The following is a 27731-nucleotide window of genomic DNA, read 5'->3' on the forward strand; positions in this document are numbered from 1 at the left end:
GTACTCTCCTCTGTCAGGGAAGGGATTCTTGTATCTCTCAATCTATTTGGATCAGTTGCAGGCATGTAGCATTCAGGTATCCTGTGTACTTACTGGCAATACATTGTCTCTTGAAGGTCTACCTACCTTGATTTGAGTTCCTAACCCTACAGCTTTGGTAATCACAGATCCTTCCATGCAAATTCAGGTTAATTTTAGAGGTGTTTATACTCCAGTGTGCTATATGCAGGTCTCTCTTTTGGTTGTGTAAGCCAAATACAAAACTCGTTTTTTGCTCCTCAGGATTGCTTTGGCTATTTGGGTCTTTTTTGTGGTTCATACAAATCTGGTAATTGTTTGTTCTGTTTCTTTTTTAAAATGCCATTGCAGTTTTGATGGGATTGCATTAAATCTGTATATTGTTTTGAGTAATATGGACATTTTAACTATCTTGATACTTCCAATCCATGAACATGGAATATCTATTCATTTCTCTGTATCTTTTTCAATTGCTTTTAATAATGTCATGTCGTTTTCAATGTATACATCTTTCACATCCTTTGTTTAAGTTTATTCCTAAGTATTTTATTCTTTTTGTTTCAATTATAAAATAAATTTTTTCTATTTCTTCTTCTGAAATTTCATTGTTAGTATATAGGAATGCAATGTGTTTTTGTATATTTTGTATTCTACAACATTACTGTATTTGTTTATTGATTCTAATAGTTTTTTGGTGGAGTCTTTAGGCTTTCTATATACAGAATCATGTCATCTGCAAAAAGTGACACTTTTACTTCTTTATTCCCAATTTGGATGCCTTTTATATCTTTCTCTTGCTTGAGTATATCTTTCTGATTGCTCTGGCTAGGACCTCCAGTACTATGTTGAATAAGAGTGGTTAAAGTGGACAGACTTGTCTTGTTCCTGATCTTAGAGAAAAAAGCTTTCAATGTTTCACTATGAAGTATATTAGCTGAGGGTTTGTCATATATGGCCTTTATTATGTTGAGGTACTTTCCTTCTATACTCATTTTATTGAATGTTTTAATAATGAATGGATGTTGTATCTTGTCAAATGCTTTTTCTACATCTATTTATATGATCATATGATTTTATCCTTTATTTTGTTAATGTGGTGTATTACATTGATTAATTTGTGTATGTTGAACTATCCTTGCCTCCTTCAACTGAACCCCTCTTAATCATGATGTATTATCTTTTTATTTTTTTAAATTAAATCTTTATTGTTCCTCTTTTTTTTTCCCCCCATAACTCCCCTCCTCCCAGTTCCTGCCCCACCCTCCGCCCTCACTCCCCACCCACTGTCCTCATCCATAGGTGCACGATTTTTGTCCAGTCTCTTCCCGCATCTCCCACACCCCTTTCCCCCCCAAGAATAGTCAGTCCATTCCCTTTCTATGTCCCTGATTCTATTATAATCAACAGTTCATTCTGTTCATCAGATTATTTATTCACTTGATTCTTAGATTCACTTGTTGATAGATGCATATTTGTTGTTCATAATTTGTATCTTTACCTTTTTCTTCCTCTTCCTCTTCTTAAAGGATACCTTTCAGCATTTCATATAATCCTGGTTTGGTGGTGATGAACTCCTTTAGCTTTTCCTTATCTGTGAAGCTCTTTATCTGACCTTCAATTCTGAATGATAGTTTTGCTGGATAAAGTAATCTTGGTTGTAGGTTCTTGGTATTCATCACTTTGAATATTTCTTGCCACTCCCTTCTGGCCTGCAAAGTTTCTGTTGAGAAATCAGCTGACAGTCGTATGGGTATTCCCTTGTAGGTAACTGAGTTCCTTTCTCTTGCTGTTTTTAAGATTCTCTCTTTATCTTTTGCTCTTGGCATTTTAATTATGATGTGTCTTGGTGTGGTCCTCTTTGGATTCCTTTTGTTTGGGGTTCTCCGCGCTTCTTGGACCTGTAAGTCCATTTCTTTCACCAGGTGGGGGAAGTTTTCTGTCATTATTTCTTCAAATAGGTTTTCAATATCTTGCTCTCTCTCATCTTCTGGCACCCCTATAATTCTGATGTTGGTACGCTTGAAGCTGTCCCAGAGGCTCCTTACACTATCGTCGCATTTTTGGATTCTTTTTTCATTTTGCTTTTCCAGTTGGATGTTTTTTGCTTCCTCGCATTTCAAATCATTGACTTGATTCTTGCGCTCCTCTGGTCTGCTGTCGGGCGTCTGTATAATATTCGTTATTTCAGTCCGTGTATGCTTAATTTCTAGTTGGTTCCCCAATATAAGATCGAGGGTCTTACTAGTTTTCGTGTAGATCTCATTAAGTTTATCGGCAGCTTCTAAACAGTTCTTGAGAGACCTTAAAAGTGTGGTTCTGAACTCTATATCTTCCATTGACAATTTTGTCCTGTTTCTTTGTCTCCGCATTTTGTTATGCTTCCTTGGCGCACCCCCTAGTGGTCTTTGTTCGCAGTCTTATAGTTAAATCTTGATTGTTGTAGCTAATTCCAGGGAGGGTTTGACCTCCAGGCCAAGTGGCTATGAGAATCAGCTGTGTCAGCAGTGAGAGAACTTCTGTCCTCTAGGGAGGTGCTAATCTAGCCTTTGCCTGAGGCTGTCCGGCAAATGCCTCTGTGCAGGGCTTGGGCGGGGTGGGTCGCACAGGATCAACAGGGTGGGCCGGAGAGAGCAGTTATGGCGGCTCTCAGTCCTGTCCCCAGGGGCTCTGCCTCTCTGAGTCCCAGCACCCACTGCAAAGCTGGGAGAGAAAGCTGCACTTGCTCTGACCGAAGCCAGATAGTCCCGCTTCTCCCGTTTGAGTCTGGGTCCCTAAAGACTCGCCCGGATCTGGAGCTCAGAGTCTGTGACTCCCTCCCGATTGAAAACGCCAACCGCGCCCTCCGCCGCCAGCCCGCTCTGCGCACTCCGCACCTCAGAATTTGACTTCAGCACTGCGCCTCCTCTGAGTGTCCGTGTGCGTTTCTCTTTCCTCCTAGTTGTAGGACTTCCACTCAGCCAGCGTTCCTGTGGTTCTGGGTGATGTCCCTTCCGTTTTTTCGTTTCACTTTTGAAGTAGTTGTTCAAAGCAGCAAACTCCGGGCGTTAACCTATGCCGCCATCTTGGTTCTCCCTCAGACCTGTATTATCTTTTTAAAGTATTATTGAATTCAATTTGCTAGTATTTTGTTTAGCATTTTTACACCTGTATTTAAGCGAGATATTAGTCTATAGTTTTCTTTTGTTATTGCTACATTTGCCAGTTTGGTCTTAAGGTTATGATGGCTTCATAAAATGTGTTGGGAAGTGTTGCCTGTCTTTTAGTTGTGTGGAAGAATTTGAGAAGGACAGGTATTAAATCTTCTTTCTCTGAAAATATGGCTGCTGTGGATGCTGGCCACCCTCCCAACAATAACCTCAGCTGAACAGTCACCTCACACAAAATGAGGCCCATTTTCTTGTGGGGTTGTCTTTGTTGCGACTATAATACAAGCCAACTCTTCTCTGTTCGCGCACAGGTGCTGATCTCAAGAGCATTCCTACACACCAATTTCTATCTTATATACACTTCCTGGATGCTAACTCCTATATTAAGGTGTACTTTCCAGAAAACCTGATTGGTGATTGTCTGTACCTGAGTGAACTGAGAAAGCAGATGACAAGATGAGAGGTAGACTAAAGTACAATGGGGCCTTGACTTACGAGTGTCCCGACTAACGAGTTTTTTGAGATACCAGCTGTCTCTTGGCCGATTTTTTGCACTGAGTTGATAGAGTAATTTGAGTTAACGAGCTCCTTAACGAGCTCGGTCTCAGAACGAATTAAACTCGTTTGTCAAGGCCCCACTGTATAAGGAAGCAGTACACTGTCCACATGTGGTGAATTGGGGTGGTATTCAAGGGAAAAGAAATTTTCCTTTGGTGTCATGTGTCAAGTGTTTGAAAAAAAATGTGGGGAAAGTAATTATAGGGATTATGGAAGTGGATGGATATTGTTGGGTGAACTGATACACTGGAGATAGAAAATGAAAGGCTGTACGTGATTACCCATTAGAGGCTAGCTGAAATCCGGTGAGATTACCAGGAAGCATATGACAATATTTCCTCTCCAGCAACCAAAGAGCATAAGAGCTGAGCACATTGCCCTATACTGAAACATAAGAACAGCAGGGCTCTAGAGAAGGTTAAATTCCTAATTAAGCAGGTCTGCCATCCTAGGATGGGGGGGGGGGCGATCTTTCTTGGGAAGGAATATAACATGGATACATAGGATAGGAAATGTAAGATGCAAAAATCTTGAGTTCCAATTTCTCCTGAACCCTCAGCCTGCCAAAATGGCTCACTCCCCCCATTTAGGGGCAAGAATTTCTTTCTCTCTTCCTTAAAGATGATACAGTAGCCTCTGCCCCACAAGACAATACACACCTCCTTCTGGCAACTAGAAATATAACTTGGGTGATGTCACAAAGGGTGGTAGACAGCCTCTAAGAGGACCTTCAGTGACCCACATCTCTTGATTTTCATGCCATTGAGTAGGACTGCCTGTAGAACTAATAAAAAACTGCACAAGTGACAGACTGCCTCCAGGGCTAAGTCACAGAAGGGAAGTCAGATTCTAACTTATGAGGATACTCAAGCAGTCACCTAAATGACTGAAGAGAGTCTCACATGGGATGAAATGACTCCTTCTCCCAGCAACTAGTACCGACTGTCAGCCTTCTGAGTAAGCTACTTTAAAGTGGACCCTCCCATCTTGATCAAGCTTTTAGATGACTTTAGCCCTTGCTAACATTTTGAATACAAAATCATGAGACAAAGCTGCCCAGTTCAGCATTTCTGAGGCCAGAAACTATGAGAAAATTACATATTTATTGTTGCTTCAAGCCACTTTGTTTTGGGTCATTTATTACTCATCAATAAACTTTAAATAGATTTGGCACCTGGAAGTAGGATGCTGCCATAACAAATAACTAATAATGTGGCAGTAGTTTTGGGATTGGAAAGTGAGGAAAGCTGGAAGAACCTTGAAGAGAGTTTCTGGTGGAGCTTAAAGGGCCTAGAATAGATTGTTAACAAAAGCCAAATGGTCTTGGAGGTGGCTGCCACTGAAGACTTAATCAGTGGTTTTCAACCTTCTGGCCCTTTAAATATAGTTCCTCATGTTGTGACCCAACCATAAAATTATTTTCGTTGCTACTTCATAAGTGTAATGTTGCTACTGTTATGAATCGTAATATAAATATCTGATATGCAGGTTGGTCTTAGGCGACCCCTGTGACCGCCAAAGGGGTTGCGACCCCCAGGTTGAGAACCGCTGGCTTAAGTGGAAGTGAGGAACTGCTGTTTAAACTGGAGGAAAGAATATTCCTATTATATAACAACTAGTGGCCCGGTGCACAAATTCTTACACATTGAAAGGAAATTAATTAGAAGAAATATTTTAATATTGCTATTCGCCTTTTTCTCTATAATAGAAGTGTCAGAGGTGAAAGAAAATCAGTAAAATGTACATGAAAATAATATGTAAATTGATTAATAAATAAACAATAACAGCATGATATAACAACAACAACAAAGACCTGGTATGAAAACAACAAAAACATGAAATAAAAACAACAAAATGATATGAAAACAATAAAAACATGGTATAAAAACAACATTGATACAAACAATGACTGATAAATTGATTAAACTTATTCTAATATCTCCCTGTATACCATATTAAGAGTAAAAACACTTTCAGAGTGCTTGACTAATTTCCCTTGTGATGAAGTATTTACAACTTTAACTTAAACGTCACATGCTCTTAGTACTCGAGAGAAAGCAACATATAACTGACCATGTCCAAAAACGGGTTTAGGTAGGAATATTCCTACTCTGTCTAGAGTTTGTCCTTGTGATTTGTTAATAGTCACTGTGAATGCTGGCATCATGGGAAACTGTCTTCGAATTAATTTAAATGGAAGGCCAGTGTCAGATGGGGACAAATCAATTCTTGGAATCAGAACAACCTCTCCTTTGCAGATCCTGTTAATACTTCAGCTTTGATTATGTTAGGTCACAATCTTGTGATAATAAATCTGGTATCATTACAAGACCCCATTTACTATTAAGATTTCCCAGTAGCATGATGATTGCACCTACTTGCCAAATAAATTGAATTTACATATATCATTTAAAAGAGCATTCAGCTTAATATTAAAAACCCTGGCTACCAAGTCAGATCTGTTTTCACTTTTTTTGCCAGCGTTTTAAATTATTTATAACATCTGCCCATTTGGGGTTGCACGTCATAGTTACAAATAAATAGGGCTTGCCATACTTAGTTACAATTGCAATAGCATCCTGATATCGCTGCTGCATATTTCGGGGACTACCATCAAAAGATGATGGAAGTATTATCATTTTACCAATAGGCACATTGTCATTTTCAGATCTAGATGTGAGATAATCCATCAAACCACTATATTTTTCAACTCTCAGCTTAGATTGGTTGCTTTAATGAAATTTACCTGATTGGCTTCCATTTTTGAATATGAATCGACAGTATACTGTTGAGTGTCCTGCATTTAAAATAGGATTGAACGTGTCCCAGATGGAGAGATGAAATCCATAATATTGCATCTGTGTGACTTGCGTCCTTACATTTCATCTAGTATTATTGTCAATTACACTGTTGTCTCTGAGTCTTAAGGCAATATTTGTTTCCCAGCCTTTTTCACCATGTGAAAAAAGAATAGGATACATCACCCTGACCAGTTTGGCTCAGTGGATAGAGCGTCGGCCTGTGTACTCAAGGGTCCCGGGTTCGATTCCAGTCAAGGACATGTACCTTGGTTGTGGGCACATCCCCAGTGGGGAGTGTGCAGGAGGCAGCTGATCAATGTTTCTAACTCCCTCTCCCTCTCCCTTCCTCTCTGTAAAAAATCAATAAAATATATTTTTTTAAAAAGAAAAGAATAGGATATACATCATTGCATCTCATGTAGGAAACAGGATACTGATTTGTTTCATTTTAGTGGCATTTAGATTTTTGGGATCTGGTTTACAATGAATGAGCAAGTCCCTTTCAATAGGAGGTTCTCCATCTTCGTTTCTGAATATGACAGCAACCTCAGTTACACGGGGAAAATTATATCTACCCAGGTCACTGTTACAATCGTATTTAATCGCCATTGTTACTTTTGAGGGAGCAATGCCTTTCACTGCTGCTTCAGATCGGGCTTCCTTTTCTACCTCATGTAGCATCTTGTATGATTTTGTTTATTTATTTATTTCATTCATGAGGTTGCTGATATTGATCATGAGTCTTTCTGAGCAAGCTTGGCTTTCTGGCATTGCTAATCTTTTTCTCATTGCTACAGCTGTATCTAAAATATAGAGTTGAGCAAACTTCTGAGAAACACCATCCGAAGGATGTGAAGTTCCAGTACGGTGATAAACTTGACTGTGTATTCTAAAACACTATGACCCATATCCTGATGGTGATGTAATATTTGCACCCATTGAAGCAAAAGCAAAAGAACTATTTATCAAATGAATATTTGCCATGAAATTTTTACTGTCAAAACCTTCGTTTATCATTAATTGTTTTAAATATGCCGGGTATTCTGGGAAATTTATATAATTTGGAGAATTGTTGCCTTTGCTACAACATTAAGTAAATTTTCCATCAGATGGTTTTTCATTGGAGAAATTTAGGGATAGGCAAAATTGACATGTAACAGTCATCCCACCACAACTGTGTTTGATAATTGCATCCTCATTTACCTCATTTTCACTATGAAGGCAGTCCCTACCAGTATTGGTAGGACTTGTTGATAACTGTTCTTCAGACATATTCTGTCGATGACACCGCTTTCTTTCAGCCTCAGAGGTATGTTGTGCCAGTAGTTGGTCTTCAGACATATTCTGCCGACAATTTCAGCTTCGGAATGTCAACAAAAACGTGACGTCATTATCCGGCACCCACAGCCACCGTTTGCGGGCTGGGCTGGGCTGTGGGCCACGTTTCATGCCATGGCAGCATGGGCTGCGGTTTGGTGGGCTGTTGCTCCGGGGTGGTGGTGGGGCCTGTGTCCCACTTGGGGGAAGCCACGTGTTGTTTTGTGGTGCTAGGTCCGTGGTGGTGTTTCTCTGTGCGCATCGTGGCAGCTCCTGCATTGAGTGTCTGCCCCGTTATGGTCAGTGCTTGTTATAGCAACCAGTTGGAAAGTGGGAAGGACAGTTAGCTTATTATATATATACACGAGAGGCTCGGTGCACAAAAATTTGTGCACTCGGGTGGGTCCCTCAGCCCGGCCTATGCCCTCTCGCAATCTGGGGCCTCTTGGGGGCCCCTTGCCCTGGCTGCTGGCACCAGTTTTCCTCCGGCGCCTAGAACCCAAGCCTTCGATCTTCGCCGGGAGGGGCCCGTGCAGTGGGCGAGGGGCTTAGCTCTTTTAAAAATACTTCTGAATGTTTGGTAAATAACCCTGTAGGAATCTACTTTCCGAAACATGTTGGTTGTTAAGGGCTGATTTGGGTAATCAACAAAATGTATGTTAAAATCCTAATCCCCAGAACCTCAGAATGTATCTGTATGTGGAGATAAGATCTTTAAAGAGGGGATTACATTAAATTGAGGCAGTTCCAGTGGGACCCTTAGCCCATCTCACTGAAGTCCTTATAAGAAGAGGAATGTTGGGGTCCTGCCTCAGCAGGTCCAGGGGTTCCCAAAGGTGTGGACGGAGTTGGCGAAGAAGGAATGACACAGAGGCAGCATTCAGGTTATCATCATAGCCAGGTTCTCTTTTTATTGTCCTGTTACAGCTATATTTATACTACTTGATCCTATAAGCATGCCTCTATAAGCTTTTTTTTTTTTTGCCGAGGAGAGCATGGGGTCCATTTATTGGGGGGTCAGTCAAAGGGGGAGCTGGCTAGGGTGGGGTAGGGCAGCTACTTGTCTGGCCCCCTAGAAACCCAACTTGAGTCCAGAGCCTCGATCGCTTTGAAGCCAAAGTCTTCCTCCACCTTTATCTGCACGGGGGCCAGTTCCAGAGTCAGCGGGACTCCCGCCTGGCGCCCTTCCTGTGGTGCTCGCTGCTTCTTTCACCCGCTGGGCCCCTCGTCAGAGGCCGGGCTGCTGGCTTCTGTGGGTGCTGGCGTCCTCCTGGGTGGGGACAGCCCTCTTTCTCTGGAGGCTCGTTCTCAGCATTGCCTGGGGTGGGGGCGTCTGTGCCCTGGCTGCCCTCGTCCTCCAGTAAGATGGTGAACTGGCTGGCCCGGTAGTTGTCGCCGTAGGAGTCCAGCACCTTCATGAGGAACCTCTGCTCCTGCTGGAGTCTCCGTGTTATCCTCTATATCTGATGGAGCCTGTTCAGGACCCGCTCCTTCGCCTGCTCGATCTCCCTGCAGCACTGATCCAGCACCTGGTACTTCCTGCGATTGAGTTCCCGTTGGCACCGCGTTGCCGGCCTCAGGCTGCCTCCTCCTCTTCGTCTCGCTCCTGGAGGCTGAGCTGCCCAGACCCCCAGACACAAACTCCACTTCGGTCTCAAGCTCGCTCTCCAGGATGTGACCACCTTCAGCGGAGGCAGCGCCAGCTCCCAGCCGGAGGTGCTGAGAACTCCTCAAAGCCCACAGGTGCCATGGACCCCTCTCTCTGCTCCAGCTCCATTTCTCCCTGGCTCCCAGTGCAGAACTTCCAACCTTGCAAGCCTCTAGTTTAAAGTGGCTTGCGAAACTACAGCCCATCCGATTTCACAGCCAGGCACCCAGGCCTGGCTGCTAAGCCTCCTGGGAGTTGTAGTTCTCTATTTCCGGCTTGCCTCCCTCGCCCCACCTCCACCCCAGTCCCAACTGAAAGGCCGTGCTGGCTGGTCTAACCCTGTGGCCAGGCATCTGAGTCACCTCGGGTCTTTATTCCTGTCCTGACACCACACCATCTGACCATGGAGATTCTCCTCTTGCGAGGCCCCTGGGTCTCTTTCTAGGTCTCCTCAGCCCAGGCACCGGATCGCATGCCCCAGCGGCAACGCAGCCCTGGCGCCTGGGTCTCCTTCTGGGTCTCCTGCTGGGGCCTGGCTGCGTCGCCCCCGAGGACCGGATCGCATGCCCCAGAGGCAACATAGCCCTGGTGCATCCCCTCGGGTCCAGATGGTGTCCCCAGGCAGCTATGCAGCCTGGCCTCTGGCCCTGCCTCTGGGTGTTCTCCCATCACTGGTGATCAGTGATCTGAGAAGCCAGGCGGAGCAGGGATTCCCTGCCCCACCCAGCTTCTCCGATTACTGGCCCAGGGCCGGCAAAGGCGGCCAGGTTCTCCTATCACAGAAGCTGGCAAAGGCAGCCTGGCTTCTCCAAGCAAAGGCAGCTCAGTTCTCTGGCTCTTGTCTGCCACCTGGGTTTCCGATTGCAGTCAGCAGCAGGTGGCTTCTTCCCTCCTTCCCCTTTTGCCTCCCAGCATTGCGCCTATGTATGCAAATTAACCGCCATCTTTGTTGGTGGTTAACTGCCATCTTGGCTGGCAGTTAATTTGCATTATCGCCCTGATTAGCCAATGGGAAGGGTAGCGGATGTATGGCTAATTACCATGTTTCTCTTTTATTAGATAGGATATATCATCACCTCCAATAACGTGGGAACAAAGAGAAAATGTACCTTATGAACTGTTTGAGCTAAAGTTATTTTCAGGCATATTAATGAAGGAACTGCCTGCATTTTTGTTGCCTTAAGTAAAATGTAGTTTATGTGAGAGGAGAGAGAAACAGAAGAAAGGACTGTTGAACATAAAGGAGACAGGTATTGGTTTTGATAATTCCTAGCCTCTCTAGGAATTATGATGTTGAAATTAAAGAGTGGCTTCCAATCAAAGAGAAAATCCAGGTCATTGTCAGAAAAACATTATAGAATGTTGAAGACAAAATGGTGAGTAAAACCTTTTGTTTTTAAGATAGCAGAAGGATCTAAGGCAGTGCCTCAGAGAGCTTTTCAATCAAACAGCATTGTGGGAGCCTCAGCAGAAGCCACAGGTAGAGAAGAATTGTTTCAAATTTATTTGTGGGCCTGGATTTTGTCACTACAGTGAGTGCAATGTTTTAAATAAAACTGTACCAGAAGAAATACCAGCAGCTTATACCTAAAAGGACAGAGATAGTAAAAAATAAAAAGTGGACTTTTGGATTACCAAAATCTACAAATAGAAAGCAGGCCAAAAATAAAACTCAGCTGTAGACATCAACTGCCTTTCATGGAAGCATGATTCAGAAGGCAGAGCTGACCACAGGGGGAAGAGCCAAGAGCCTTGTAGGAGGATTCTCTTGTTTTGAGACCTAATCAAGGAACTGCCAACATTCCGATTAGTGGATTTCATTGTTTTCCACTTATTTCGGTGGGAATGTATGCAGTGGTTAACCTTTGTGTCTACCACCATTTTATGTTGGATTTGTGGGGAAGGATGGGGGATGATAGATTTCATGTCTCTTTGGTTGACAGGTTTTCAGATATGGAGTAATTGTACTTTAGGAGGTGTTCTCTAGAAACTAGACCACAGAAGTCTTATTCACACCTGGACTTGATTTAGGTGACAAGACCCTGGAATTTGAGCTGATCCTATTAAAGGATTAAAACTTTTGTGGAACCGGAAGCAGATGAAGGCATGTTTGAGAAGAATACGAGACACCTGGTGGAGGATTGTTGGCAGCCTTCATGACGGCTTCCAGGGATTCTCACTTCCTTGCATTCACATCCTTGGACAGCCCCCTCCTGCACTGAATATGGCTGACCTCTGTGACTATGTAATATTGTAGCAATGAATTATGGGACATCCAGGACATGGAAGTCATTGTAGCTTTTTCTTTGGTCTTGAATATCATGCTCTGAAGACAGCCACCATGTCATTCAAGCTGCCATGTGGAGCAGCTCATATGGGTAAGAACCAAGGCTCCCCAAGACAACCAGTGCCAACTTAAGAATGCCTGCTGGGTAGTAAATGCACAGGTCTCAGTCAGACCTTCAGATGACTGGAGCCCTGGTTGTCATTGTGATTGCAGCCTCAGAGACACCCTGCACCAGTCCCGCCCATCTAATGTACTACGTGCCTGTGCTTCGCTGGTAAGCCCGGAAGACATTGATTAACGTCTAGTGAGAGGAACACAGCATCACTGATAACTACTGGAAGTAGGAGCTACTTTAACAGAACTGGACTCACTGATAGCAGTGGAGATAATATGACTCCAAAATAATCAAAGCCATGCCCTAGCCGGTTTGGCTCAGTGGATAGAGCGTCGGCCTGCAAACTGTAGGGTCCCAAATTCGATTCTGGTCCGGGGCATGTACTTTGGTTGCGGGCACATCCCCAGTGGGGAGTGTGCAGGAGGCAGCTGATCGATGTTTCTCTCTCATCAATGTTTTTAGCTCTCTATCCCTCTCCCTTCCTCTCTGTAAAAAATCAATAAAATATATATTTAAAAACAATAATCAAAGCCAGGTGGTGGCATGGGGAAGAACAGTTGTTTTTAATAAGTGGCAAGTATGGAGTGCCAGTCTGGGACACCTGATCCACAAATGATTGTTAAAAAAACTCAGTTTTCTTGAGGCAAGATAGATGGATAGCCAATGAGGGTATTGCTCAAGCCATACAACTAGAAGCAAGAAAAGTAGATCATCAAGAGTTGAGGACAGGTGCCCAGTGCAAATTAGTGGTCTCTTTCACAGTTTCCAGTGTTCAGATCTGACGACACCCATTGACTGAAGGAAGAGCTGGATTGCTAAGGGAAACACTCAGCAACATCATTGCAAATGTACTTGATAATGACTACACACCTTTTGCAAAGGGACGTCAGCCATTTGAGTAACCATATCATCATGGACCACTTATTAGAGCAGGGGTATATGCAGGCTGGGTAATTAATGGAATTCTGGCCCTTGTCTGGCGTATAGTGGGTACACTGGGACTATAGACCCACTTAGTGGGCATTTTCACAGTAGTCAAATGTAATTAGAAATGACATACTTGGTAGTTATATTAACCCATGTATTGACCCCTTGGCCTTAGGAAGAGCTGTCACACTGGGGAAAATCAAGTGGAATCCTTTGAAAATCAAAAGCAATATCACATTCTGGGGGGAGTGGCAAAGATTAGAGTGGTATGAGTGACAATACCCCAATATATCTCCCTCCATTTAATTTACCATTTTAGTTTTTGCAAAAATCTATCCAGATGGATCCTAGGGGATGACAAATACCAGAAACTCAAGCAAATAGCACCTAGTTACAGCTGTTGTGCCAGATGTGGGACTTTTCATCTATGGTAGGAGATAGACACAGCCCAAGAACATGATATTGGGCCATTGATATGGCAACTTCTTTTTTTCCATCACCAGCAGAAATGAAGACCATAGACTTTTGTATTTGTTTGAAATGAGCAACAACAGTACTCAAGTATTTGCCCAGGGCTATAAATTCCTTGGCCCTCTATTCTAATATAATACGAACAGACCTGGACTTTCCATTCATCTTGCAGAGTGTCACTCTGGTCCAATATATGATAGTTGGACCAGATAAACAAGAAATGGGAAGTATGTTGGAAGCCTTGGTAAGACACATGTACTCTAAGGAGGGGACAGATAAAGCCTATAAAGATTCAGGGGGTTCACCACATCAGTAATATTTTAGGAGTTTAGTTGTCTGGGACCTTCCAGTTATCCTTTCCAAAGTAAAGGAGGACTTAGTGTAGTTTACATCTCTCACCATGAAAAAGGAAGAATAATGCCTAGTAGGCCACTTCAGGTTTTGGAGGCATATTGTGTACACAGGGATACTGCCTTTCCCTATACTAAATGATGTGAAAAGCTGCCACTTCTGAGTGGAGTCCAGAGCAGGAATGGGTGCTGTAGCAGGTCCAAGCTGTAGCAAAACCAGCCCTGCTGCTTGGACATCACAACCCAGAAGACCCTGGTATTAGAGGTGTCATGCTGGAAGAGGATATGCTGATTTCATGGCAAGCTTCAGTGGGAGAATAACAATGCTGATCTGCAATTGAAGCTGAGAACTCTATCTTTCAAAAACAGTTCCTGGTATGCTGTTGGGCTTGGTAGAGATGAAGCATGGGGCACCAAGTAATGCTGTGTCCAGAATAGCCATTATGAGAGGGTTTCAAGATCGTGGTGGAGTAGGTGGAAGCTATACTTACTTCCCAGGATCAAACTGGAATTATAACTAAATCTATAATAATAAAAGTGAAATATGCTAATTAGATTGGATATCCTTCTGGATGTCCTTCGGGACAACCTTCCAGACAAAGCCGGGGCTGCGAGGGAAGCCTGGGTCCCGGATACCAGAGGGAAGCTGGTGCTGGCAGCTGGGGGAAGGAAGGCCTACTCTTGCATGAATTTTGTGCATCAGGCCTCTAGTTAAAGAATAATCATCCTGAATAACCAACTGGAGACTAGCTGAAGAGAAGACTTTTAACCAGGGAAGAAGCCATACCAAGATTGATAGGAAGGGTGGAGATGTGAAAAGGCCTGGTCCCACTCCCATGAGTGGCAGCTGAGGTTCTGGAGGGTTATTTCAGCTGAAGGAACGTTCCCACTGAGAAGGTGGATCCTAAACAGTAAGCCTGACTCCCCAGCCCAGAGCACCAGAACCAGGAAGAAGCGTCCACATAATATTCAGTTGTGAATATTGGAAGACCACTAGAGACACAGGCACCCTCTTAAATGGCCAACACACAAAATTTTGTTCATAGCTATTCATCCTGGGCTCCAGCAGAGGGAGGGTGGATTGGACTAGAATTGCCTGAGGAGAGTCTGGGGTTTGTGGCTCTGGGGAGGGAGCTGAGGTGACAGCCCCCATACAGCAGATGCCAACCTTCTTGGGTGGAGCACTCTCCTCTGTGAGGCATCAGCCTTGGGAAAAGCAATTGCCTCACCTTCTGGACACCCTCTCATCCCACCCTGCAGAATTCAGGCCCTGCTGAAGAGTGAGCTGCATGGCCAGGGCGTTAGAGGTCTGGACAGACTCAGGGGGTGTCAGTGCCTGAGTTGTCTGGCTATAGAGTGGGGGCCATTCCCTACACGTTCTTGTGAATTTGACTCACACTTTCCCCTCATGGAAGATCTGATTGAACCACCTTCCTGGGTTCTGGCTAAACCAATCTCTGGGCTTCAGAGGCCCCACTCACCCAACTTCTAGTGACTCCACCCAGCTAGGTTCAAGGCAAAACTTGTACAGACACACTCATGTGACCCTGGGGCAGGAACCACACCCATTACCTTTCCTGAAGCCTGACCAGCACCTTCCCCTCACAGGAGATCCTTCTGACTCCACCAGAGGCTTTTTCAGTGACTGGGCCTAACAAGTAGCCAGCAGGCAAAGGCAGGTGGAAACAGATCTTGGGAACCCTTGGAACATTTGCTGACCTGCCTCTGGCCCAATGCTGGAAAAATAACTTGGTGCGCAGCTTGGTCCTTTCTACATGCACCCAGGCCCAGCAGAGGCCACCACAAACTTTGAATTGCTTGTAGCTCCAAACAGGTTGCTGAGGGCCAGTCACACACATCCCTGACATTAACCTCCCCTACAGTCCCTCCAAAGAGGCTCAGAACCAACACACCCACTGGCTAGCTTCAGACAACATTGGAGCAGGATCCAAAAACTTCACAAGAAGCATATTCAAAGGGAGATCTCAGCAGGCACTAAACCTGCTGAATTCTTCTTTGTGTGGTCAGCACCTGCACAACAGCTCGCATGCTATAGTCATGGTTGAGCCTCATAGGCAGCCAGCCTGAGTGTCAATCCCATGCACAAAGGGGCCAATAACAAGCAAGACTCAATCACAAAAGGAGGGCCCACATAACACACACAAAAGACATTCCTAGTGCACCCAGCTCAGGAGATCAAGGATAATGTGTGACTAGGTCCCACATGACACCTACTACATAAGGCCACCCCACAAAGACTGGGACTCATAGCAGATCTACCTAATACATAGAAACACACACAAAGAGGCAGCTAAAGGGGACCCAAAGTGAAAGAACAGGAAAAATCTCCAGAAAAAGAGCTAAGTGAAATGGAGGCAAGCAGCTTATCAGATATAGAGTCCAAAATAATGGTCACAAGAATGCTCAAGGAACTTAATGAGAACTACAACAGCATGAACAAGGACATAGAAAACATAAAAAAGGACCAGAGAGAAATGAAGAATACAATATATGACACCAAGAGTATTCTTTAAGGAATAAAGAGTAGGTTCAATGAAGCAGATAATCTACTCAGTGATTTGGAAGACAAGATAGGAAATAAAATCTTTTATCAGAGCAGAAAAAAGAAAAAAATAATTAAAAAGAATGAGGATAGTTTAAGGGACCTTTGGGACAATATGAAGCTTAACAACATCTGCATTATAGTGATATCTGGAGAAGACAGAGAGTAAGAGATCAAGAACTTGATTAAAGAAATAATAACCAAAAACTTCCCTAACCTGGTGATGGAAAAAGACGCACAAGTCCAGGAAGCACAGAAAATCCCATACAAGATGAACCCAAAGAGGCTCAAACCAAGACACATCATAATATGCCAAAGGTTAAAGACAAAGAGAGATTCTTAAAAGCAGCAAGAGAAAAACAGTTACCTACATGGGAACTCCCATAATATTGTCAGATGAAATATCAACAGAAACTTTGCAGGCCAGAAGGGATTGGCATAAAATATTCAAAGTGATGAAAATCAAGGACCTACAACCAAGACTACTTTACCCACCATGGCAATCGTTTAATATTGAAGGAGAAATAGAAAGCTTCCCATGCCCTGCCCAGTGTTCTCAGTGGATAGAGTGTCAGCCCATACACCAAAGGCTTGAAGGTTTGATTCCCAGTTGGGGGCACAAACCTGGTTTGCAGGTTTGATCCCCAGCCCTTGTTGGGGTGCATTCAGGAGGCAACTAATTGATGTTTCTCTCTCCCTCCCTTTCACTCACTCTAAAAATTAATGAGAAAAAAAAAAGTTCTCAGATAAGGATTAACAAAACAAAACAAAACAAAAAGCTTCCCAAACAAGAAAAAGCTGAAGGAGTTTGTTACCAACAAACTTGTATTATGAGAAATGTTCAAGGGCCTACTTTACTAACTAACATTAGTAGTAGTAGTAGTAGTAGTAGTAGTAGTAGTAGTAGAAGAAGAAGAAACAAAACAGAGAAATATAATTTAGAAAATAAAATGGCAATAAATATATACCTATCAAAGTTACCCTTAAATGTAAATAACTTAAATGCTCAAATCAAAAGACATAGGGTGGCTAAATAGATAAGAAACAGGACCCATATACATGCTGTCTCCATGACCCACCTCAGAACTAAAGATACATATAGACAAAAGTAAAGGGATGGAAGAAGATATTTCATGCAAATGGAAATGAGAAAAACTGGGGTAGCAATACTTACATCTGACAAAATAGATTGTAAAAGGCTATAGTAAGAAACAAAGAAGGATACTACATAATGATAAAGGGAGAAAGCCAACATAACTTTTGTACACATTTATATGCCAGAATATAAAAAGCAAATTTTGATGAACATAAAGGGGGAGATTGACAGTGATACAGTCATAGTAGGGTATTTTAAGACCCATTGACATAAACGGATAGAACTTTCAGAAAGAAAGTCAATAAGAAAACTGACCTTAAATGACATATTATATAAGATTGATTTAATTGATATCTTCAGAGCATTTCACCCCAAAGCAGCAGAATATACATCCTTTTAAAGAGCACATGGAAGATATTTTTAGGATAAACCAAATGTTAGTACACAAAACAAGTTTCAATAAATTTAGGAAGATTGAAATCACATCAGGCATATTCTCTGACCATAATAGTATGAAACAAGAAATCAATCACGAGAAAAAACTGAAAAATACACAAAGACATGGAGGCTAAATAGCATGTTACTAAACAATGAATGGGTTAACAATAAGATCAAGGAAGAAATAAGATACCTTGCAACAAATGAAGATGGTAACACAACAACCAAAATCTATGGGACACAACAAAAGCAGTCCTAAGAGGGAAATTCATAGCATTACAAGCCTACCTCAAGAAACAGAAATATCTCAAATGAGCAATGTAACTTTACACTTAAATAAACTGGAAAAAGAACAAGAAACAAAGTCCAAAGTGAGTAGAAGGAAGGAAATAGTAAAGATAATAGCAGGAGTAAACAAAATAGAGTCTAAAAACATAATACAAAAGATCAGTGGAACCTAGAGCTCTTCCTTTGAAAAGATAAACAAGATCAACAAACCATTAATCACACTCCAAGGAAAAAGAGAGAGGACTCAAACAAAATCAGAAATGAAGAAAGATATAACAACTGACATAAAAGTGATACTAAAGATTATAAGAAAATATTATGGACAACTCTATGCTAAAACATTGGACAATCCAGAATAAATAAATTCTAGAAACATACAATCTTCCAAACCTGAATCAGGAAGAATCAGAGAATCTGAATAGACAGATTATAACTAGTTAAATTGAAGCTGTAATTTAAAAAACCTCCAGTAAACAAAAGTTCTGGGCTGGATGGCTTCACAGTTGAATTTTACCAAACATTCAAAGAGTAACTAACACCGATCCTTCTCAAACTATTCCAAAAGAATTCAAGAGGAGGGAAGGCTCCCAAGCTGTTTTTATGAGGGCAGCATTACTCTAATTCAGCGGTTCTCAACCTGTGGGTCGCGGCCCTTTCACAGGGGTCGCCTAAGACCATCGAAAAACACATATATTGCCTTTGTGATTAATCACTATGCTTTATGTTTAACTTGTAACAATGAAAATACATCCTGCATATCAGATATTTACATTACAATTCATAACAGTAGCAAAATTACAGTTCTGAAGTAGCAACGAAAATAATTTTATGCTTGGGGGTCACCACAACATGAGGAACTGTATTAAAGGGTCGTGGCATTAGGAAGGTTGAGAACCACTGCTCTAATTCCAAAACCAGTTAAAGACACGATAAAGAAAAAAAAATTATAGGCCAATCTCTCACACAAGCATAGATGCTGAAATCCTCAACAAAATATTAGCAAACCAAATCCAGCAGTACGTTTAAAACGTCATACATTGTGATCAAGTGGGATTTATTCCAGGGATGCATTATTGGTACAGTATCTGCAAATCAATAACTGTGATATCCTGCATAATAAACAAAATGATAGGATAAAATCACACAGTCATATTAATAGATGCAAAAAAGCATTTTATAATATCCAGCACCCATTGATGATAAAATTTTTTCGTAAAGTGGGAATAGCATGATAAAGGCCATATGTGACAAACCCCACAGTCAACATCATTCTCAATGGGCAAAACTAAAAACATTTCCCTTGAGTCAGGAACAGGACAGGGATGTCTGCTTTCAGCAGTATTATTCAACATGGTTCTGGAAGTCTTAGCCACAGCTATCAGACAAGAAGGAAAAAAAAACAGGCATCCATTGGGAAAGGAAGAATTAAAACTGACTGTTTGCCGATGACATGATATTGTATATAGGGAACCCTAAAGATTCCACCAAAATACTACTAGAACTGATAAATGAATTCAATGAAAGTTGGAAGATATAATATAAAGATCCAGAAATCAGTTCCATTTTATTTTATTTATTTATTTTTAAGATTAATCTCTTTTTTAAAAAATATATATTTTATTGATATTTTACAGAGAGGGAGGGAGAGGGATAGAGAGTTAGAAATATCGATGAGAGAGAAACATCGATCAGCTGCCTCCTGCACACCCCCCACTGGGGATGTGCCGGAAACCAAGGTACATGCCCTTGACTGGAATCGAACCTGGGACCCTTCAGTCCGCAGGCCGACGCTCTGTCCACTGAGCCATATGGGTCAGGGCTCAGTTCCATTTTATACACCAATAATGAACTATCAGAAAGGCAAACTAAGAAAACAATCACATTTGCAGTTGCTTAAAAAACAACCTAGCAGTAATTTTTTTTAAAATATATTTTATTGATTTTTTACAGAGAGGAAGGGAGAGAGATAGAGAGTCAGAAACATCGATGAGAGAGAAACATCGATCAGCTGCCTCCTGCACATCCCCCACTGGAGATGTGCCCGCAACCAAGGTACATGACCTTGACCGGAATCGAACCTGGGACCCTTCAGTCCGCAGGCCGATGCTCTATCCACTGAGCCAAACCGGTTTTGGCGACCTAGCAGTAATTTAACAAAGGATGTAAAAGACCTATATTTGGAAAATTATAAGACACTTGGTAATACTTGGATTCTGTTTTTTAAACATTGGGCAATAATTATAACTATAGGAATTTATGAAGTAGAGGGACATGATCTGATTTATATTTTGAAAAGACCACACTGGCAGCTGTGAGGAGTATGAATGGAAGGAAGAAAACAGATTGGAGGCTTTTATAGAAGCATAGGTAAATGAAGGCAGCAGGGATAGGCTTGTGGTAGTGGAAAACAAATTATGCAGATTCAGAATATATTTTGGAGTTAGAACTGAAGAAAACTTGCTCTTCAGTTGGATGTATGATTGAGGGAAAAGGAGGAATTACAGTGGCGGTCAGTTGAGCTTGAGCAAATTGGTGGTTAGTGGAGCAATTCGTGGATACTGGAGACACTGGGGGTAGAATTTGAAATTTGTTTGGTAAGTTTGTTTTCAAGTGAAGCTTTGGGGAATTAAGAGCTACAGAGACACTTAAACATTCATCCAAGTAGAGATTTCAAATACGCAGTTACACGACAGTGGTGTAAGCCTAGGGACAAGGCAGGATGAGGACACCTAGATAGAAAACACCCACTGCCATTTGGGGATAAAAAGGAACATCATCTTTTTGTTACACAAGATGGTTTGTCTTTATTCACCATCAGTGGCATGTGTTGGAAGGAATATATACTTTAAGTCTGAATGAAATGTGCTTGAATACCAACTCTCCCATTAAATATTGTTTCTTAAGCTGCCTTCACTCAATTATAATTAAAAATTTAACCAATATTTTCTCACTAGTTTTTATAGTGACTATTTCTGCTCTAAGTAAGCAAATATTTATATACTATGTCTCCTTGAAGACATCTATGTTTCCTTAAATTTAAAGCTAGTTGCCTGATAAACTCACCTCTCTGAGGGGTTCAAGTAAAGTTATGATTTTGTATCTTACTAGGTACTTGCTTGCTAGAGTGGGAATGATGCTCTTTCCATAATTTTGCATCTTAAGCAGAAGTGCTGCAAGTCTACACATAAGAAATTTGAGATGCTGATAGAACATCTGAGTTTTAGATGTCCTATCTATATTTTCAATTTTGTGATGCCTATAGAACATCTAAGTTTTAGATGTCCTATCGATATTTTCAATTGTCCTATCTATATTTTCAAATTAAGACAAAGGCATTGACTGAAAAAGAATATAGCCTTATCAACTTCAAGATGATTATTGAAACAAAACAAGAATGGATGAGATTGCTCAAGGGGTATTTATAGATTTATTGTGAAATTCTGAAACTTTTGTTATGCTATCACATTTTTCCCTTTTCACAGTTTTTACTTCTCACATTTTGATTTTTCTGCCTCATGAGCTTATGTGGTATTGTTTTTTCTATAGATAATTCATATATATAAGTGCTTGTTCTTCCAAAGTGATATATGTAGATAAAATTAGTATTTTTGGGTTTTTCCTTCACAGGAATTCCGAGTGCACAACACTACCAAACTAGCTGTAAAAGACTTGTCTTTGAATGTATATGAGGGACAGATCACTGTTCTTCTAGGACATAATGGGGCAGGAAAATCTACTACTCTATCTATTCTCTCAGGTATGTATTTACCTCTGGTCAGAGGGTGTCCTCACATAGACACTGTAGATTAAGCTTTCAAATTTTTATGAATCCACTTCATGTTAACAGTTTAGTTATTTCAGTGATACATAAAATTGTTTAGTAACACTCCATCTTTTTAAGTTGTAAATGACTTGTGAGAGATACCAGGTGTCAGATTTTGCAAAGACATCAAAGTAGCCATTATAAACATGTTCAAAAAACAAAGAACTTATATGCATATATGCATAACACATGGACATAGACATTAATGTAGTGAAGACTGGGGTGGGCAGGAGTGGGGTGGAATGGGTCAATGGGGTAAAAAAGGGGGATATATGTAAAACTTTCAACAATAAAGATAAATTTTAAAAAATTAAAGGAAATAATGATTAAAGAAATAATGGAAAGTATGAAAAAATCTCATTAAGTAGAAAATATAATAGAAAAATTGAAATTATTTTTATTTTGTTGTTAATCCCCACTAGAGTTTTTTTTTTTTCATTGAGAGAGAGAGAGAGAGTGGAAGGGAGGGAGGGGAAGAGAGAGAAAAACATCAATGTGAGAGAGACACATTGATTGGTTGCATATTACATGCACTCTGACCAGGGCCAAGGAGCAAACCCACAACCCAAGTACGTGCCCTTGACCAGGAGTCAAACCCATGATCCTTTGTTCACAGGCCAATGCTCTAACCAATAAGAAACATTGGCTAGGTTAGAAATTATTTTTAAAAACCAAGTGGAAATTCTGGAGTTTAAAAACACAATAACCAAAGTGAAAAAATACATTAAGAAGCTCATCGGTAGATTAGAATTGTCAGAGAGAATCAGTGAACTTGAAGATAGACTGATAGAGATTATACAGTCTGAAAAACAGGAAATAAAGAATTAATAAATATTAACATAGGTAAGGGATCAAAATGGCAGTGGATCAGGTGGAAATTACACTCACCTCCTCACAGGACTGAATTGGAATTACACTAAATTATAGAACAATCAACCTGAATATCTAACTGAAGATCAGCTGAATCCTTGGTCTTATAACCAAGGATTTGCAGAAGAAGCCACTTTGAGACTGGTAGGAAGGGCAGAGCTATGAAAAGAGCTGGCCCTGCATCCCCATATAGCTGTTGAGAATCAGGAGGGATGTCTTATTAGCAAAGGTGACCCCTTAAAAGTGTGCAGTCTCAACCCTATGCAGAGCTCCTCAGCATAGAGCACCAGAACTGGAAGAGGAGACTGCCTAAAATCTGGCTGTGGAAATCAGCAAGGATTCTGTCTTCCAGGGAGAAAGAGGGGAGTCTGCTTGAAACCCAGGCAACTTTTTTAAAAATATATATATATATTATTGATTTTTTACAGAGAGGAAAGGAGAGGGATAGAGAGCTAGAAACATTGATGAGAGAGAAACATCGATCAGCTGCCTCCTGCACACCCCCCCACTAAGGGTATGCCCGCAACCAAGGTACATGCCCTTGACCGGAATCGAACCCGGACCCTTGAGCCCGTAGGCCAATGCTCTATCCACTGAGCCAAACCGGTTCTGGCAACCTGGGAAACCTTTTAAAGGGCCAGTGCATTAAATATCATTTGTAGCCATTCACCCTGGGCTCTGGTGGAGGGAGAGTGGCTCAGAATGGGCTGGAGTCTTGCAAAGAGAAAATGGGTTGAGGCTCCAGGGAGAAAGCCGAATAGATAGCCACCAGGGTCTTTGTTCTGAGTCTCTCTCCCACACCACCCACAGACACCGTTTTCCCTGGGTCAAGCACTTCTCTCCATATGACATTAGCCTGGTAGAATGCAATAGTCACTCCTTTCCAATTCCCTGTTGCCCTGCCAAGCTCATGCCCTACAGTGGAGACTTTTCTAGTGGCCTCTTGAGGAGGTTTAGACAGACTTAGGATGTATTAGAGACTGAGTTGTGTGGCTCTGGGGTGAGGTCCATTCACTCTCCCATGCACACCTGACTAGTGTTGCCCTCCCTGGGCGGGAATCCTCTACTCTCACCCTCCCAACTCCTGGTGGCCATGTCCTGCTAAGCTCATGCCCTTCAGAGAAGTCTGATGGCTATTGCCAGCTTGACCCCATGATGCAGACTTTCATGGAAGACTCTCAAGGAGGTCCAACCAAAATTGCAGCAGACTGAGTTGTGTGGCTCTAGAGAAGGGGCCATTTATCTTTTGCACGCTCTACTGGTGCCACTGTTTTTGTATAGAGCCCTCCCTCCACATGGGCAAATCTTGGTCTGTTAGGGCCGGATGAACTCTGCTGGCCTCACCCAGATGAGTCTCTGAGCTCCTGCCCCACCACAAAGTTCTGTGGATACCCAGCAGTTGGTGAGTAGCCTTAGTGTAATCTGGGACTTTTACTGAGTGGCCTCAGACCAAGTACTGGCTTCAAGTTTACATATGTATCAGTCTGGTGACCACTATTCATCCCTACCTGGTGATTCACTGAGAAACTACCTCATGCAACTCATGTACCACCAGAAGCTCCTTTAGTGATGGAGCCTAACAGGAACTAGTAGGCTGGTGCCTTGGGCTTTTTTCCGACTCACCCCCAAGATTGGTGCTGGGAGAAATGAGCCTTGGCTACTCTCATGCATAGCCATGCACTGCAGAGGTAGCCAAAAACTGTGGATCACTTTATGGTACCCAACTAATAATTGAGGGCCAGTCACAGGAAGTGCCTAATATTGAACTGCATCAGAGTCATGGCCAACATACCCCAGAACCAATACACCTGATGGTATGCTTCAGACCACATAGAGCACGACCAAAGTATCTCCACAGCGTCACAAAAAGGAGATCTCAGCATGCACCAGATCCTGCTAGGGCCAATTCTGCTTCATGGTGTTATCCCTGGCACAGCAGCTTGTTCACCATGGTTGGGGTTGATGCTCATAGTCAACCTGCCTGAGGATCAGCCCCACCTCACAGAAGTACAAAAAGCAATCAAGACTTAACTACAACAGGAGAGCTCACATAACCCACACAAGGGACATTCCTGGAGCACCTATCTCAGGTGATCAGGAAGACTTTAATACTGAGCTCCACAAGACACCTGCTACATAAGGCTACCATGCCAAGACTAGGAGACACAGCAGATTTACCTGATATACAGAAATGAATACAGAGAGGCAGCAAAAATAGGGAGACAAAGAAACATAACCCAAATGAAAGGACTGGAGAAATCCCCAGAAAAAGAATTAAATGAAATGAAGGTAAACAATGGCTGATACAGAGTTCAAAGCAATGGCTATGAAGATCCTCAAGAAATTTAGAACTTAGAATTTCACCAAAGAGATAGTAATCATAAAAAAGGACACAGAGCTCTAGTTAGAGTGTCAGCCCATACACCAAAGGGTTGTGGTTCAATTCCCAGTCAAGGGCATGTACCTGGGTTGTGGGTTCTATTCCTGTCCCCAGTCAGGGTGCATGCAGGAGGCAACCTGTCAGTGTGTCTCTCACATCAATGTTTCTCTCTCTCTCTCTCTATCTCTCTCTCTCTCTCTCTCTCTCTCTCTTTCTCCCCCACTCTCTCTTCCCTTCCACTCTCTCTGAAAATCAATGGGAAAAAATATCCTCAGGTGAGGATTAACAAAACAAAACAAAACAAAATGGATGTAGAAACCATAAAAAAGAACTAGTCAGAAATAAAACAATATCTGAAATAAAGAATACACTGAAAGGAATCAACAGCAGATGATTAAGCAGAGGACCAAAACAGCAATTTAGAAGGTAGCAGGAAACTCCCAATCAGAGCAGCAAAAAGACAACAGATTTTTTTTTATAAAAGGAGGATAGTTTAAGGGATACCTGGGACAATGAGTAGTATAACAATATCAACATAATAGGGGTTCCAGAAGGAGAAGAGAGCAATTGATTGAGAAACTATTTGAAGAAATAATGACTGAGAACTTTCCTAACCTGATGAATGAAAAAGGCATAAAAGTCAAGGAAGTGTAGAGAGTTCCAAACAATATGAACTGAAAGAGGACCACAAGATACATCATAATAAAAATGGTGATAGTTAAAGACAAAGAGCATCTTAAAAACAGAAAGAGAAAGTCGGTTATCTACAAGGGAACTCCAGTAAGACCATCAGCTGATTTCTCAACAGAAACATTTAAGGCCAGGGGGATTAACACAAAATATTCAAAGTGAAGGAAAGCAAGGATTTAAAACAAAATTAATCTAGCCAGCAAGGCTATCATTTATAATTAAAGAAAAAATAAAAAGATTTTCAGACAACAAAACCTAAAGGATTTCATTATCACCAAATAAGCATTGTAAAAAATTTTAAAGAGACTTAAGAAGAAAAAAGAAAACAAACAAAAGGAACATAGTTAGAAAGAAAAATATGGCAATAACCACTTTAAAGATAAATACTCCAGTCAAAGCATACCTAGCTGAAAGTATAAGAAAACAAGAATCTTATATATGCTGTTTACAGGAGACTCACCTCAGAATAAAAGACAGGCTAAAAGTAAAGGTATGGAGTTATTTCACACAAATGGAAATAAGAAAAAGCTGAGGCAATAATACTTATATCAGACAAAATAGACTTTAAACAAAGGATCAATCCAAGAAGAGAATTTAACCCTTGTACATACTTATGTACCCAAATATATAAAGTGACTCTTCATGGGCATATGGAAGAGATCAACAGTAGTACAATCATAGTTGGGGATTTCAACACCCCATGTAAATGAATGGATAGATATTGCAGACAGAAAATTCACAGGGAAACAGTCTTAAATGACATACTATAACTGAATTAATTGATATCTAAAGAGAATTTCACCCAACAAGCTGCAGAATATGCATTCTTTTTAAGACGCATGAAACTATATCTAGGATAGACCATATAATAGCACACAAATAAAGTCTCAATAAATTTAAGAAGATTGAAATCATTTCAAGCATTTGCCCTAGCAACAATGGCATACAAGTAGAAATAACAAGAAAATAAAACTGAAAACGACATGAAAGTTAAATAACATGTTATGCTCTAGCTGGTTTGGCTCAGTGGATAGAGCACCAGCCTGTGGACTGAAGGGTCCCGGATTCAATTCCAGTCAAGGGCACATGCCTGGGTTGCAGGCTCAATCCCAAGTTGGGGGCATGTAGGAGGCAGTCAATCAATGATTCCCTCTCATCATTGATGTTTCCATCTCTATATCTCTCTCCCTTACTCTCTGAAATCAATAGGAATATATTTTAAAAATAAATAAATAACATGTTACTAAACAATGAATGGGTTAACAGTGATGTCAAGGAAGAAATCAAAACATACCTTGAGACAAATGAAAATGAAAATTCAACAAGCCCAAATCATTGGGACACCAGGAAAACAGTCTTAAGAGGAAAATTCATAGCATTATAGAAAGAAACAAGAAAAACTTGAGAAGCTCTCCCACTGCAGACACAGCGGACTCTCATAGCCAGTTAGCCTGGAGGTCAAATCACCCCGGTATTGCTGACAACAATAAAGGCTTAACTACAACAAGACTGCGCACAAAGACCACTAGGGGGTGCACCAAGAAAAGATAAATCCAGAGACAAAGAAACAGGACGCAAATGTCAGAAATGGAAGATATAGAGCTCAAAACCACACTTTTAAGGTCTCTCAAGAACTGTCTAGAAGCCGCTGATAAATGTAGTGAGATCCTCAAGAAATCTAATGAGACCCTCGATGTTGTGATAAAGAACCAACTAGAAATTAAGCATACACTGACTGAAATAAAGAATATTATACAGACACCCAACAGCAGACCAGAGGAGAGTAAGAATCAAGTCAAAGATTCGAAATGCGAAGAAGCAAAAAACACCCAACTGGAAAAGCAAAATGAAAAAAGAATCTGAAAATACGAAGATAGTGTAAGGAGCCTCTGGGACAGCTTCAAGTGTACCAACATCCAAATTATAGGGGTGCCAGAAGATGAGA

At 41.5% G+C, this 27731-nt stretch overlaps 1 protein-coding gene across 1 annotated transcript in view; it reads left to right on the forward strand.

Moving 5' to 3' along the window:
* Positions 1 to 27731, forward strand: part of LOC132232543 (phospholipid-transporting ATPase ABCA3-like) — a 204655-nt gene that overhangs the window by 117544 nt on the left and 59380 nt on the right. The window contains exon 12 of the mRNA XM_059691927.1: positions 21651 to 21780. Within this exon, the coding sequence (XP_059547910.1) occupies positions 21651 to 21780 (130 nt within the window). The remainder of the gene's footprint in view (positions 1 to 21650; positions 21781 to 27731) is intronic.

The sequence above is a fragment of the Myotis daubentonii genome, chromosome 4 (assembly GCF_963259705.1).
Source record: "Myotis daubentonii chromosome 4, mMyoDau2.1, whole genome shotgun sequence".
Classification (NCBI taxonomy): Eukaryota; Metazoa; Chordata; class Mammalia; order Chiroptera; family Vespertilionidae; genus Myotis; species Myotis daubentonii.